The sequence below is a fragment of the Lissotriton helveticus genome, chromosome 11, assembly GCF_964261635.1.
Source record: "Lissotriton helveticus chromosome 11, aLisHel1.1, whole genome shotgun sequence".
NCBI classification, from domain to species: domain Eukaryota; kingdom Metazoa; phylum Chordata; class Amphibia; order Caudata; family Salamandridae; genus Lissotriton; species Lissotriton helveticus.
In genome coordinates this window covers 372245898-372260759 of record NC_136072.1, presented here as the reverse complement: position 1 = coordinate 372260759, position 14862 = coordinate 372245898, and the positions used below count along the sequence as shown (strand labels likewise).

At 42.0% G+C, this 14862-nt stretch overlaps 1 protein-coding gene across 1 annotated transcript in view; it reads right to left on the bottom strand.

The window, feature by feature from the left end:
- Positions 1-590: 590 nt before the first annotated feature.
- Positions 591-14862, bottom strand: part of LOC144790799 (kyphoscoliosis peptidase-like) — a 694354-nt gene continuing 680082 nt past the window's right edge. The window contains exon 7 of the mRNA XM_078665482.1: positions 591-1584. Coding sequence (XP_078521608.1) covers positions 668-1584 — 917 coding nt within the window. The 3' untranslated portion in view covers positions 591-667. The remainder of the gene's footprint in view (positions 1585-14862) is intronic.

Below are 14862 nucleotides of genomic sequence, written 5' to 3'. Positions count from 1 at the left end.
ACTTTACAGTTTAAAAAATGCATTTTTGTGCATTTTGAATCAATTTCGCAATTTACCACGAAGTTTAACTTCGTGGTAATTTGCACTTCAAATTTAAAAAAACGCATATTTTTCTATAATGATGCATAGCATTTAAGAAATCGCACAATTGCGCTTTCTTAAATGCTAACGCAATTTTAGAAATCGTAAAAAAGATGCGACTTCTAAAATGGCATGATGCATCCCAACAAGCACTTTTGCATTCGCAAACGGCCGATTTTAAGGAATCGCACCGTCTGCGACTGCAAAAATGCTTGATGCATGTGGGCCCTAGAGTGTGAAGATGACATCGACTTGTAGACAAAGTAAAACTGTTTCTGATTATGATGATGACTTATGACCAATATCAGTGCCATGAAAGATATTCTACTATGGATGGAAAGGTAGAAAAAGTATAAGGAATGAAATGTGTATTACTTATACATATTCCTTGTGTTATTTGGAAACACAAAATATTTTAAACTAATTTTTGTAATAATTGTGCAGTACAAAATAAGATATATAAAAAAGCACGGTTTTGCGTTGTCAACAAATATTCATTTGCTCGGTGTACTAAGCATCATTCCGGAACAAAAGGAAGAGCGTGAACATGCTGATGTCGGTCGTGAGTACCAAGCTGGAGCGAATGTTACTTGCTTTCCACCTGATAACTTAAGATGACAATATAGCGCTTTGTACTGGGGGTCTCCTCAATCAGGACATCAACGTCATTAGACCCAGCAGTGTTGAAGGATCCCTCCCAGTAGCCTTCAGGACTCAGAGTCAGAGCTCCTGTCTTTTTGTCATTAACAAACACAGAGCTCACCCCGGGAACCTTCAGTTTGAATTGTACATTTTGATTAGCAGGCAGGACCCCAGCTGTGGGCTCCACCAGATCATAGCTATCCAACCAGGCGCTGTAAGCTTCAGGGAACTCAGGCCACTTCACTGCGGCATTAGTACAGGAGAGAATGTAGCACAGTGCATATACATAGGTGCTGGCCCGAGCACCCTTCTTCCGGTAAAAGATCTTCAGGAGGAAGGTTCCCGTTTTAGGGATTTGGATCTTCAGCACAACCCGGTTTTGCTGTTGTGCCTTGAATATGTGCCTCCTCGTCATACTCTCAGTCATTCCCACGTCATCAGAATGCAAAGTAGCCAATATATCCATGTCTTCCTTAAGCATAAAGCTGATAGAACAGAGGCCATCTTGGGTGTGGATGATCGCACCAGGGTGAGAAGGCTGCAGGAACCCTTTCCGTTCTGTCATCCAGCTCGGACCCACTGGATTATTCATCTCTACGGGGATCTTCATTGTGCGGTCCACAGAGGTACAGTCCACTCTATAACTCAGTACCCTGGTATTGTTGTCCATTGAGTGCATTGATGAGCTGAAGGGTTTTGCATAAATATGTAGCTGATAGCGTCCAGGTTCTGGTGGATAGATCTCAAGCTTCATCCTGAACCTGCACAGTGTCATCAGACCAGCATTGTCAGCTCCATCAAAATCAAACATGAAGAGAGTCCGGTGACGGGCTTCCACATATATTACTGCCTTTCCTTTCACTGCAACAGAAGAAGAAAGAATTCTTTCACCAAATGCACACCGAGGTATCTCTCCTATACTGACTAATCATCAAAATGCCATCATCACAAACATGTGTTTCTTTTGATCATCGCATCAGTACTCATTTGTGCCTCAAGCTGTAATATTTACCAGTAGCGGAACATATATTCTTATTTTAGTTTTTTGGGGGGGTATTTCCAGATAAAAGCAAGCAATAGATAAACTGAAACACATAATTGAGATAAACTGTTAAAACATCTGCAAGATCGAATTGGTTTGAATAAAATACAAGTGTGATGATTCACATAAGCCTTTAAGAGTATGGGAAGTAGTTCTACAAGAATACTCTTTTATGTTCTCTTAGATGCCATTTTTTTCAATTGACCCATGAATGTCAAACTCCCTATTGGTAAAAGTGCAAAGAGTGTACAGCCCTTTCTATTTGTATTAAATCGCTGAATATTCCCATTTCACTCATTTAGATATTTTGGGGGCAATTCTGAAAGACATGTAAGAGTATGTAAAAATGAACACAGGAGAACTGCTTTAGGTGCGTGAGGTGCATCAAAATGACTCTGTGAATCAACTTCAATATGTTAATTTCTTTAAACTTTTAACTGCGCCAATTGCCGAGGACTGCACTACCTCCTCAGTGCACATGTCGAACATTGGCATATACTGAGGAGTGACTTACAGGCGCCTTTGGTGATCTGCACTAGAGGGAGTCCTTTAATATTTTTCTACATCAGGCTGTGCAGGTAGAGCTCCCTGAGCAACCTAATTGTTTTGTTTCCTGCAGTGACGTTCAGCACGTAGGACGCGCTGACGTAATTACAGGAAATTAAAGTAAAACAAGCCAATGGGCGTGTTTGATTTTCACTGCATCAGTGCCTGGGGGCCCCGAGCTTTGATTCCTTTGAGGGAGGTATTGTTGGAAAGGGGAGAATCTCCCCTTTCCAATGCGACCTTTGCACCTTTGCAATCATCCATACCCAAGATGACCTTTGTTCTGTAAGATTTAGTCCCTGCTTGGGGGTCGCCACAGGAGTGGGAAGGATCCACCAATTAGCCACCATGGAAGGGGGAAGCGGCCCCTTAGGCAAAGGCTTGTGCTCCCCTATCAGATGTAATTGCCCAATTCTTTCTACCCTTGGGGGCTTATGGGGGCAATTACCCCCAATCTGCCCCCCCCCCCAGGTGCAGAAAACTCACTCGACAACAGGGAAAGATTTTAGTTTTAAATATAGGGGTGCAGGTGACACAATACGAGCATGGCCATGCCTCACCCCCCAAACAAATTGTCCATCAGTCTTTTTGCCCGCTAGATGCCAGAGATTTAAAAATGGTGCCAAAACAAATAAAATAATGTAGCGGCCTTCCCTGTCATCGAGCAATACCTCTACACCCCAGTAGGGTCATTAGTGTCTTTCTGCCCCCCTGGGGGCAGGTAATAGGCTTGTCCAAGTTGAGGGGTCCCCCAAACTTGCCTCCGAGACGGGGGGGGGGGTGTAGAAAATCCACCTGACACCATAGACTTTGCCTTTGAGGCAAAACAAAGTGTTAAAGCTTTTGCACTCTGGCATTGGCCCCAACCCAAAAGGGACAAACACAAGTCTCCCCCCCCGACTCCCGGCAGGCATGAGGTGTACTCCCAATTTGCACCTGGTGGACATAAAGCCCACTGTATGGCAGGAATATTTATATTAAAATAATGTGGTGGGTCTTCTCTGTTCTAACATCAGGCTCCACCCTCACCCCTAAAGCCTCAACTGTCTTTTTGCTTCCCTGCACACTAAATCCTTCCATCCCAATGGCAAGCAAGATGACATTTGATTCTTTTGGGCATTGTTTTTACATATGCGCCAGGAGAGTGTGGCTTACTTCCATAATAGTGGCTGGCTGCAAATTTTGGGCCAGGATAAGCCTTGAAAAACCTACCTGACAGAGCCTGTTCTGAAAAGTATAAATCGGAAGGTGTTGGAAAGTGGGTTATTGGTAGGGGCAAATGTAAGTCTGCCACTGGCAATAAGGCCACTAACACATGATAGGACCCAGCATAGTTCTTTAAAAATTATTCCTATGTTCAACCCTTGGCAACGTGGCTGCAAGCAGACAGGCTTAACTTCAAAGACAAGTATGTAAAGCATTTAAAAATACCATTTCATTAAATATTTAAAACACAACACATAATAAAAATCCAACACCAATAAAAATAGGAAATATTGTTATCTTTAAAATGACACCAAAATGACAAAAATACAATGTAGGGAACCAGAGACATGAATTTTCAAAGATTTAATAAAATATAGCACTTAGAAGATTATAGCACCAAATTGTGATACCTGCTCGCGCCAGACCAGACTAAAGTCAAAGTTTCAGGCCGGGCGCGATGGAGCCCTGAGCCGCTACAGCTCGCGGCAGGTCCCGGTCTCAGTTTCTACCTTCACACTTAGAAACTTTTCTGGAGCTTTTCTCCTTGAGGCCCCTCGAAGCTCCCAGCCAGTCTAGATTCCGTGAGGGTTCGCCGGCTTGACTTGTGACGAGGTCCCGGTAAACTTTTCTGGAGCGGACTTAGAAAATATTTCAAGATTGCTTCAACGGGGCAACCCAAGAATCCAGGCCGACACACGATGGAAGGCAGGCGGCTTGGCTCTCATGGTTGCTCCCGGTCACCTTTTCTACGAGCTGACTTAGCAACTTTTCTGGAGCTTTTTCTCGCGGGGTCTCTCGATGCTCCTCATGTAGCCGGATCCGGTGAGGGTTCGCCGGCTTCAGATTTTCTCTAGTCACAGTCAATCTCTGGAAGTTGGAGCTATAGAGCTTTTAGTGAGACAAACCTGGTTGGCTTGGCCGGCTCACGGTTGAAGGCAGGCAGCCTGGCTGGCCAGGTTGAGTCGGTCCCTCTGTGGAGCTATTTTTTTCGAAGTTGGTCCAAAAGTCTCCAAACTTCTTGAACTTGTTCCTAAAGTTCCTCAAGGGGTCCCAAAGTGTCTCAAACTCACCCCAAGGGTCTGGAAGCTCCAAGATGGTCCTTGAAAGTTGAGGACGTCAGTTCCCACAATCCACTAGTTAAAAACCCTTACAAGTCCACTGATGGGTCTCCAAGGTGTAGATTTAGTTGGTGATGTTCCAGTTGAGCTCTTTTAACCTGTAGCTTTCAGGGAGTCCACTCTTAAGTTCTTTTACAGCAAGATAATCCAAAGGGCTGAATTCTCAGATGGTGCAGTCTTCTGAGGTCAGGCCTTAGAATTCTATGCACATTGGTTACCAGCAAGTAGTCAGAAAGTCCCTTCTAAGTATAACAGGATACAGCATGATGGTTATTTATACTATGAAAAGGATAGTAGGACTATTGTACAAGAAGATTGTGCTAGTCAACGACCCGTTGAACAGAGGCTTCCAGATTGCGAAAATGAAGTAAGGGGTACCACACAAGAGGATGGTGTTTGTCACCTTCCTCAAGAAAATGTATGTATAATGTTGTGGAATGTGGCAGGGGTAAAAAAATAAATTAAATGATGAAGAATGTCTAAAAAAAATTGAGAACTGTGCCCTCATTTTGCTCCAAGAGACATGGCATACTGAGTCATTCTTTATAAATGGCTATTAAACTATATGTACACATGCCACACCATCTAGAATGGGTCGCTCAAAAGGTGGCTTAGCAACTGCAATTCCAGTATCCTCTCTCCTCATTTAAAAAAAATGATATATCGCATCACAATTTTATCAATTACTTTATTTTAAAGTTCATGGTAAACAGTCCATTGTTGTAATTCATTTTTATAATAACATTTTTCATAATACAAGATCCAAGGTAATTAATTCTCTAGAAGACGATTTGGATGGTTTCCTAAAAAGGATGGGGGGGATTATATGCTTATCTGGGCTGGTGACTTTAATATCGAAAAATTAGAAGTTATAGCAGGAGAACAATGTGGCTATCTTGATTATTATGGAGACCTAATCTCCCATTTTTCCCATGACATTTATGGTGAAGCCATTAATTGTGCTATTCATAAATATAATTTAGTAATTATGGAATTAAATGATTTTGATGGACTGTTACCCACCCAGACATTTGTAGGTGCTAGATCGTCTTCAACTATTGACCATTTTCTTGTCTCAGAACAATGTAGGGATCTAGTGGAATCTTTTATAGTTTGTGTAAGATTATTTAGTGATCACCACAGCTTAACATTGACTTTGAAGTTTAATATGTCTTGGATTAAAAGAGGGAGGGCAGACAATATTAACATTGAGACCCAAGGTAACAACGGAGTCTCAATAAAATGGTCAGGTGTAAACCCTTCTTTGTTCATGGAAAAGCTTACTGAGAAAAAACAGTATGACATTGATACATGCTAGATAGTTCATCTATTAATTCAGATATTATTAGCGCCTTTTCTAATATTATTATTGAAATAGCGGACAATTTAAAAATAAAACAAAAAAATAAAGTGTGCAACCAAGAACCTAGATGGTTTAATCAGGAATGTTCAAGGTGAAATAAGGAATTAAAAATCACCCTAAATACAAAACCCAGGAACAATTCTGAAATAAGTAATCTAAGGAGAAAGTATAAAATTGCCCTGAACCTTAGGAAAACTGAGATCCGAGAAGAGGCCTGGGATAAATTAATACAAGCTGCAACAACTCATAATACAACCCTATTTTGGAAAACTATTAACTATCCTATTTTTAGAGATACTTCAGCGGTAACAATAGATGTTTTAGTTCCATTAGAGGAATGGATAGCGCATTTCGAAGGTATTTTCAATCCAGAAGGTGCCATAGTCATGCAAAGGGAAAAAAGTTACTTTATTACAGTTGAGCCTGTTGGATTACCACGGCTGACTCTAGAAGAAATGAAAGGGGTACTTAATAAAAGTGCTAGTGGCAAGGCCGCCAGACCCGATGGGGTCCCAATCGATGTCTTTAAGCATGATATCGAATTCTGGTCACCTATCCTATTGAACTTTTTTAATGCAACCTTTGATTGAATGCTACCTACATCTTGGGTTGAAGGTATAATAGTCCCCATATTCAAAAAAGGGGATATAGGTAATGCTAAGTGTTATCGTCCCATATCTCTTCTTGACTCAATTTCCAAATTGATGGGGAGAGTCCTGCTGGGAAGACTAGAAAACTGGGTCTCTGAGAACAACATACTACCAGAGGCCCAGTATGGTTTTAGGGAAGGTATTGGGACCATAGAACAATGTGTAAACTTGGATCTCTTGGTGGGAAAATATACCCTAGCAAAGGGAGGGTGTAGTGGGCTGGTCCCACATGTTCAGGTGTCCCAAGTAGACGCTGTAGACCAGGCCAGGTAAAAGTAGAAGTAGTTTATTAAGATATTATGAAGTAGTTACAACAAGCCCCACCAGGAGCAGCTTCCTAGCTACTCAGCCCATCCTCAACTGCCAACACTCATACACCAGGCACCCAAACATTCCACTCATGTCACTCACACCAACATTCTAACCGGAACACTCACACTGGCTGAGCAGCTAGATGGAGAGGAGTAAAGTGAGTATACTACAGAGGGTCCCTACACCTTTGCTTCGTTGATCTCACCAGTGCTTTTGACCCGGTAAATCATGATAAACTGTGGCAAACACTGGTTGAGTTAGGTGCCCCCAAAGATATTGTAATTTACTTGTCTCAGATTTATACCTCTCTACTATCCAGAGTCCGGTTTGGTATAAAGGGAGAATGTACGCCGGACTTTAGGGTAACTCGTCGGATAAGACAGGGGTGTGTCTTAGCTCCCCTTCTATTTTCATTATATATAAATATTGTTGACTCTTTTCTGCAGAACCGAAAGGCCGATGCCTCAAAGGCAAGGGCTCGTCCCACTCCAGTACTCCTTTATGCGGACGATGCCATCCTTATTCCAAGGACAGCAAATGGCCTGCAATGTTTGATGGAAAAATGTGCTCATTTCATGATTGAAAAGGATTTAAAGCTGAATTTAACAAAAACTTTCGTTATGACCTGTGGTAAAAACAGAACATGGATTAAAAAGCATTATGTTTGCGGCACCGTGATTGATAGAGTCTCAAGTTTTATGTATTTGGGTTTACTGTTTAACGAAAATGGTACATGAGAGTCGCATATTAATTTATCAAATTTAAAATGTATACGAACAATAAAGGGTACATTTAGATTCTCTACAAAAATAGGAAATAAACCCATAAGGGAAATGCTCCCCCAGTATAGAAGCAAATATATTACAACTGCATGCTGTGGTGCAGCTCCATGGGGAAGAGCTTATACTGTAACCCTCCAAATACAAGAGAACAAGTTTTTAAAACGTTTGCTAGCAGTTCCAAGCTCTACATCTAATTGTTTAGTCCACAGAGAATTGTCCGTCCCTCACATTAGTGATTTTATGAGAACAACTGGTCTTACTCCATGGCATGGGATATGGACAAGAGAAGAAGCAAGGTTTACTAAGAGTATAATACTGGATTGTTTGGCTCCAGATAAAAACAGGAAAATACAGTGGCGTGAATATATTCAAACTTTATTAAAAAGCTGTAAATTAAACCTAGAGCGTAAAGAACCTATGTCTATACAAGAGTATAGAATACTATTCGAGGATTCATCGAATAGTAGTGGCTCCAGCTATGGATCCTTTAAACAAGGAAAAAGAAGAGGCAATCGAGGCGGTCAAGGGAATAGAGGAAGATCTGGCTATTTCAATCAACAGCAAGGATGGCCACTACCCCCCCCCCCAGATGGGTGGAGGTAACCATCAATTCCCTTACCAACAACCCTTCCCATTTATGGGCTGGAACCCAGCCTTTATGCCACCCCCAAATTTTCAGAACCAGTACCAGCCTCCTTTTATAGAGAGGGGCCGGAGAGGAAGAGGGAAGAGGAGAGGAACCAATCAGGTCTCATGGGAAGAAGACGATTCTGTGGGCAACCATACACGCAGCAAGACTCCACAACCAGGGACAAGCCGACAATGAGCCTCATAACCAACCTATCAAACAAAACCTTGACACCAATAGAAACAAAGGTCCTGGAGAAAGGCCTTGGCTTTGTCCCCACTGCACGCCCGGATAATTCAAGCTCCATTGTGAGCTTGCAAGCTTCTTTCGCAAACTCAAGTTAAAATCCTTTTTTGAAGGAAAGGAAGACCCCAATGAGGCGGCCCGTAAAGGAGACACGGGCCTTAGGCCAAACTCCACCTTTACCCCTCCTCCACATACTGTCCCGGCAGCTATCACTGCCTTTGAGCAGGCTGTATTCCATGATTTGGAAACGTGCCAGGAACCTACAAGATTTGGCAATTTCAGCACTGCTGAGTACCAAGCTCTCCAGAATCTTCAAAATGATCAGGATATCACTATAAAACCAGAGGACAAAGGCGGGCGAATAGTGATACAGAACACAACTGACTATGACAAAGCCTGCAGGGATCTTTTAGATGCGAGAAAAAACTACATCCCTCTTACCAGAGACCCAACACCGGACCTAAAGACAAAGATCTCCAATCTTGTAAAAAGAGCGGAGGAAAACGGACAACTGTCTAAGAATGAGGCGGATTTTCTAAGTACGAGCAACGATGTTATTCCATACTTCTACACGCTGCCTAAGACACACAAAAATAGACTGCCTCCCCCTGGAAGACCAATTGTCTCGGGTATAGGCTCTCTTTTAGAACCGCTGTCACGCTTCTGTGACCAATACCTGAAACCAATTGTACAGAATACTCCGACGTATCTAAAAGATACAAAAAGCTTATTACAGCTTTTACAAGAGATCACTTTCACAGAAAATACAATAACACTGGTGACTTTAGATATCGAAAGTCTGTACACTAGCATCCCCCAGGATGATACCATCAAAGTCCTGGGGTGGCACTGGATTCCATTGTCTGGAACTACCAGACACCTAAGACATTTATCATCGAGTGTTCCACCATAGCCCTAAAGGAGAATTTTTTCTCATACAAAGGACAGCTTTTTCTTCAAAGCACGGGTACTTCCATGGGGAGTACCTTCGCTCCAAGTGTGGCGGGACTGTACGTCGCGGACTTTGAAGCTAAATACATCTTACCATCCAACGGACCCTTCAATCCTTCCATACAATTATGGAAGAGATACATTGATGATGTGTTTATGTTATGGAGGGGCACTGATCAACAGCTGGATGAGTTTTTCATCTGGATCAACACCCTGGATAACAATTTGAAGTTCACACATACTACCAGTAAGACAGAAATTGTCTTCATAGATGTCACTATTACCTTCATGGGCCCCAATCTCTCAACTAAGACCCACTACAAGCCCACTGCCAAAAACAATTTGCTGGACTTTATGAGCTTCCACCCACGCCCACTAAAAGAGAAATTGCCTTATGGGCAGTATCTGAGAATCAGGCGCAATTGCAGTGACCTTAATGATTTCAAGGAACAGTCAGCTAACTTAACTGAGAAACTACAATCCTGAGGGTACCCTGCATCGACTCTTAGTAAGGGCTACAAGAGAGCACGGAACCAGCCACGTGAGGCCCTCCTGGAGGACAAGATCAGCCAGTCGGAGGAAGTTCCACTAACATGTGTGACCACATATAGTAGCCTTTCTAACATCATGAAGAAATCTATAAACAAAAACTGGAAGATAATACCAAATATCGGGAAGACCTGGGAGAAACCCTTGTTCTCATTTAAAAAGGGACGCAGTCTCAAAGACGCACTTGTCCACACACGTCCAAAAGCAAACACATTACCAGAAGTATGTTCAATCGCGGACTCATGGGGTTTACCTAAAATAATAGGGCATTTTCCCTGCTCAGACTGCAGCGTCTGTCATCTCACAACTCCTTCCAAATCACTGACATTAGAAAATGGAAGAGTGTGGACACAAAGGGCACACAACAACTGCAACTCCCTCAATGTCATTTATCTCATTACCTGCCCTTGCAATCTTCGCTATGTTGGTATGACCACTCGCAAGATCAAGCAGAGAATCTGCAAACATAGGAGTAACATTAGATGTAAAAAAAACACTACTAAAATGAGCCGTCATTTCCTGGACAGTAATCACACCACCAACGACCTACGGTGGACTATGACAGAGCAGATTAATGTTGGCAACAACATCACAAACAGACTCTTCGAGAAAGAACAAAGGTGGGTCTATCGATTGGGGACCCATCTCACTGGTTTTAATGATGAGATTCTGTGGAACTCTGTATTAAAATTAAGTCAATCCACTCTCCCAATAATTCTGAGTTGCTTCTGCTAAAAGTGATTTTTTCCCATGCAAAATAAATAATCAACGACCAATGTATACTCTGGGCTCATATCATATCCCATTGGGGCTCAGTACGAAGCTTTAGGTAAGAACTGCCTTAGTTTGGGTATTTCCCTACTGATGCGCAATGTGTATATATATCGATACACGAATAATGCCCCTTTTTTGGTCATGGATCTTAGATGGTCCCGTAGAATAATGCCTTAATCCTTGTTGGTAGCCTTGGAGATTAGTCTGATCAACTTACTGTAAGCCAGACTCTTCTCCGTGCCAACTGTTAATTTGACTCGAACAATTAAGTTTAATCAATTTCCGAAATAGACGAATGAAGCGTTCTAGTCGAAAACACTTCCGCCTTCGTGACGAGGCACGTCACCGTCCGGCGGACCAGACAATTGGCTAACCGATCAGACACTGTTCTCCAGCAAGCCGTGGCCACGCCCACACAGGAAGTGAGCCGCGATACTTTCATGACATTTATTCTCCCTCTCTGTCCCCGTTCTTCACCATCGGGGTCCGATCGAGGGAGCAGCAGGTTCCGAGAGGGTGCCTGGCGTCGAGGGCGTAAGTAACCCAGCAACGCTCGACCGAAAACGTATTTTCAGCATCACGCCTAAGCTAAGTACCGTTCTGGCTATTTTTTGACCATGAATATGTCATTTTTTCCATCTCGAAGGGTGTGCCAATTACGCTACCATCCCCCTCCCGTGACCCATGGTGCCGATTACATGTAACTTACAAGTGAGACAAATCTTAAAGTATTTTAATTATCTCTGCATTCAATGCAGGATCACCGACCACATGGTCCATTGATCCTGAATCGGAACACAGGTTCCCCTTTTTAATCACGGCTATCTCCCATAGCTTATTCACGTGTAGTTCACCACACTCCTTTAAGCCAGTGTTAGCCTCCCCATGGGCAGAGGTTGGTCATAACTATAGCGTCTATCTGCCACCCACAGCCCTAACACAATTGAAGCACTGCAAGCATACTCCAAACAGACCGGCTACTAACTGTGTGTCCTGTCTTATGTGTTTGTCTACGTCACTTTTTCCACAGGTGCAGTATCCTTAATGTTAATAAGCCTCCTAAACCAGGAGTTACCGGGAAGGAGCAAGCTCTTTCCTTTTGCACTTTTTCTTTTTCACCTTTTACTTTCAAGTCCCGTGGTTAGGGTGAGCCTTAGGGTGCTCATACCGCCAGGGTAATTTTACCAGGCATTCACCATGCCTGGTAAAATTACACCGTTTCAAAGGCAGAAACATGTTGACTGATGTAAATATTTATTGGAATTAACCTGACAATTAATTTGGGTTCATCTTCCAACATTAAAATGTTATCAATGTCCTAGAGATCATATAATAAATAATTTTTGATACACCTAAGACATTTTTTAATTCACACTATCACTAACTAATTTTCACATCACGCCTGAACTCTCAAAAAAACCTGCTCCGCAGTAGATCTGGCGTCGCAGCACACTGAAGAGGCACTCGGCCTCTTCAGTGGGGCCCAATGATGAAGGTCGATGAGTGAGGGCTTTCCTAACTGACCAAAGTAAGGCCAGTGGTATTTCTCGTTTGCTCCGATTGTGGTTTTCTATGTACCATTGAACACTCTTTTTTCGTTTGCAAAAATTTGACCGGGGACTAAGAGTGGCTCCTTATTCTCCCTACCTCTCTTCTTGTTGTTCTATACAAGAGTATAGTAAAAAAGAGTTGAAAACAAGGGTTATTACTGCAATAGATTTGGTAAGGGATGGTAAATCAAGTACGAAACAAAGTATCTCTTACTATGAGCGCCCACTTTTTATGAGCATACGACCATATCACATTAAAATAAGAAATACCCAAGAGAGGTTCTTATTAACAAGACTAAGACTTGGTACCCTACACTATCTAGTTGCATTCCCTAAGTCCAGGAAAAGGTACCATATTTTACCAATATGCCCATGTGATGAAAAATCCCCTCAATCCACGCTGCATTTTTTACTATTTTGTAATTTTTATAGGGACATTCACAAACTTGTTTTGAAACCCCTTTTTTAGCAAATAAATGTTATTATCATAAACAACCTTTAAACTGTATCTGTAGCTTGGAGAATGATAAAATTATAAATGCTGCTTGTAACTTTCCACAAATGTCTATTAAGAAAGGAAAGACCTACTCCTATTTAGAGGCATTAACTTATTAATATTATGATGATTGAAGTTGGAGTTATAATGCCCTTTATTCCAAATGTATAATATATGGAATTGAATGCACTATACTCACTTTTGAGAAGTTTTTTTAAGACTAATGATTTTAAAAGATCTTAATGAACCTTTACTATATTGATTTCCTTGGATTACTAACTAAAAACGGACTGTATTTTTAAAAATAATTGTGAGGATGTGTAAGTAACAAATCTTTTATTAATGTTATTAGAATGCTTTTATGGTCATGTATAATGTACTGAATAAAGCTTTTTTGATTTAATTTGACTACTAAAAATCTAGTCAAAGAAGTTTTTCTTCTTAGAGAAAATGTGGGGTCCCTAACGGCTAAACTTCAAAAGCTGAGTCAATGTAGTATGGATATAGAGCTCCGAATTAACACAGATAATACAGGTTAATACGAGTCAGGGTGACACCAAGTCATACGATCCAAACACTTCAAGAGGCTTATGTATACACATCACCTTACACAGGGAAGCCGCATGGCTGGAACAGATGGACTATTCCTGCGGTCAGTAATGCAGCCCCAGAGTGTACAAACTAGGACCATGTAGGTGAATTATCTAACTGCAAATGATTATTACCCAGTAGGAGGTAGAAGTAAAATTTACATGGTTAATGTCCCCAAAATATCCTCCTCATCTTTTGAAAATGGTGAGACTTTTAATAAATAAAGTCATGCATTGGATACTACAAGTTAGACAATGCAGTTCCTTCATCAGATCTGGTATAGTAGCCGCAAGACAATCAAATTTTAATGACGGCTTCAATTACACCACTCTAGGGCTCACCAATGAAAAATTATGAGAGGGACTGGTGAGTCTAGACCACTGCACCACTCCTGTTAATGGTTATAAGATTCAATTCAAATATTCCCTACCTAGTAGAAGGGAGGCATACAGTCTAGGGAACGATGGGCCACCTCTAAAGCAGAGATGTGATGTCCCTGAGATTCCGAGGAAGGTGGACACTAATATAGGGAAAGATGATGCTAGAGCAAGATGGGAGAAGGGATTGCCAACCTAAAACAACTGAGCAGCATCAATGACAGCAAACGTGTGCCCTAATTCTACCACAGTAATGGATCCATGCACTAATCTTAGCAACTATTGTGAGGAGGGCAGGCAATCGGCAGTTAATGAAGTGAGGAGCTAACCTAGTAAACCTGTGCAGGCCCAGCAATATGGGGTCATCAAAAAGTTAAGGAATCTCCCTTGGAATCTGTGGGCATCACGCCCAAGCTCATCTGCAAGGATGGGGGGACTTCATTGACACTTTTGACATTTGGCTCTTTCAGGAGACTTGGGACACTACTGTAGTTCAAAGGGTGGACTGTGGTTCAAAGGGTGGGGTTTACAAACTTTAGTATAGAAGCAGTTCCCTCTCCTATGGGTGGACCAAAGGGGGCTACAACATCTGGGTTAATATACAACTCAAGTGAAGATTTACAAAAATGGACACTCATTTGAGGGACTTACTAGCTATCAGTCTCCAAAGTTTAAAGGGGGACCAGTCCGTTCTGGTAGTCAGCATTAATGACAGATTCCCAACCCAGCACCATGATTCCTCTACTCTAACTGCACTTGATGATTTCCTGGACAAGGTGGAGGGCATTGACCACTTATTATTTGCATGCGATCTAAATATCACATATGAAGCTTTGGAAGTGTTGGCTGGTGTGCCTGAGGAGAAGGATGAGGAGCGGGAATTCCCTGGGTTAAGACATGTGAGCCTCTCCAGAAACACAAGAGTTGCATTTCAAATAGCCTTCCTCACTGTGAAGCA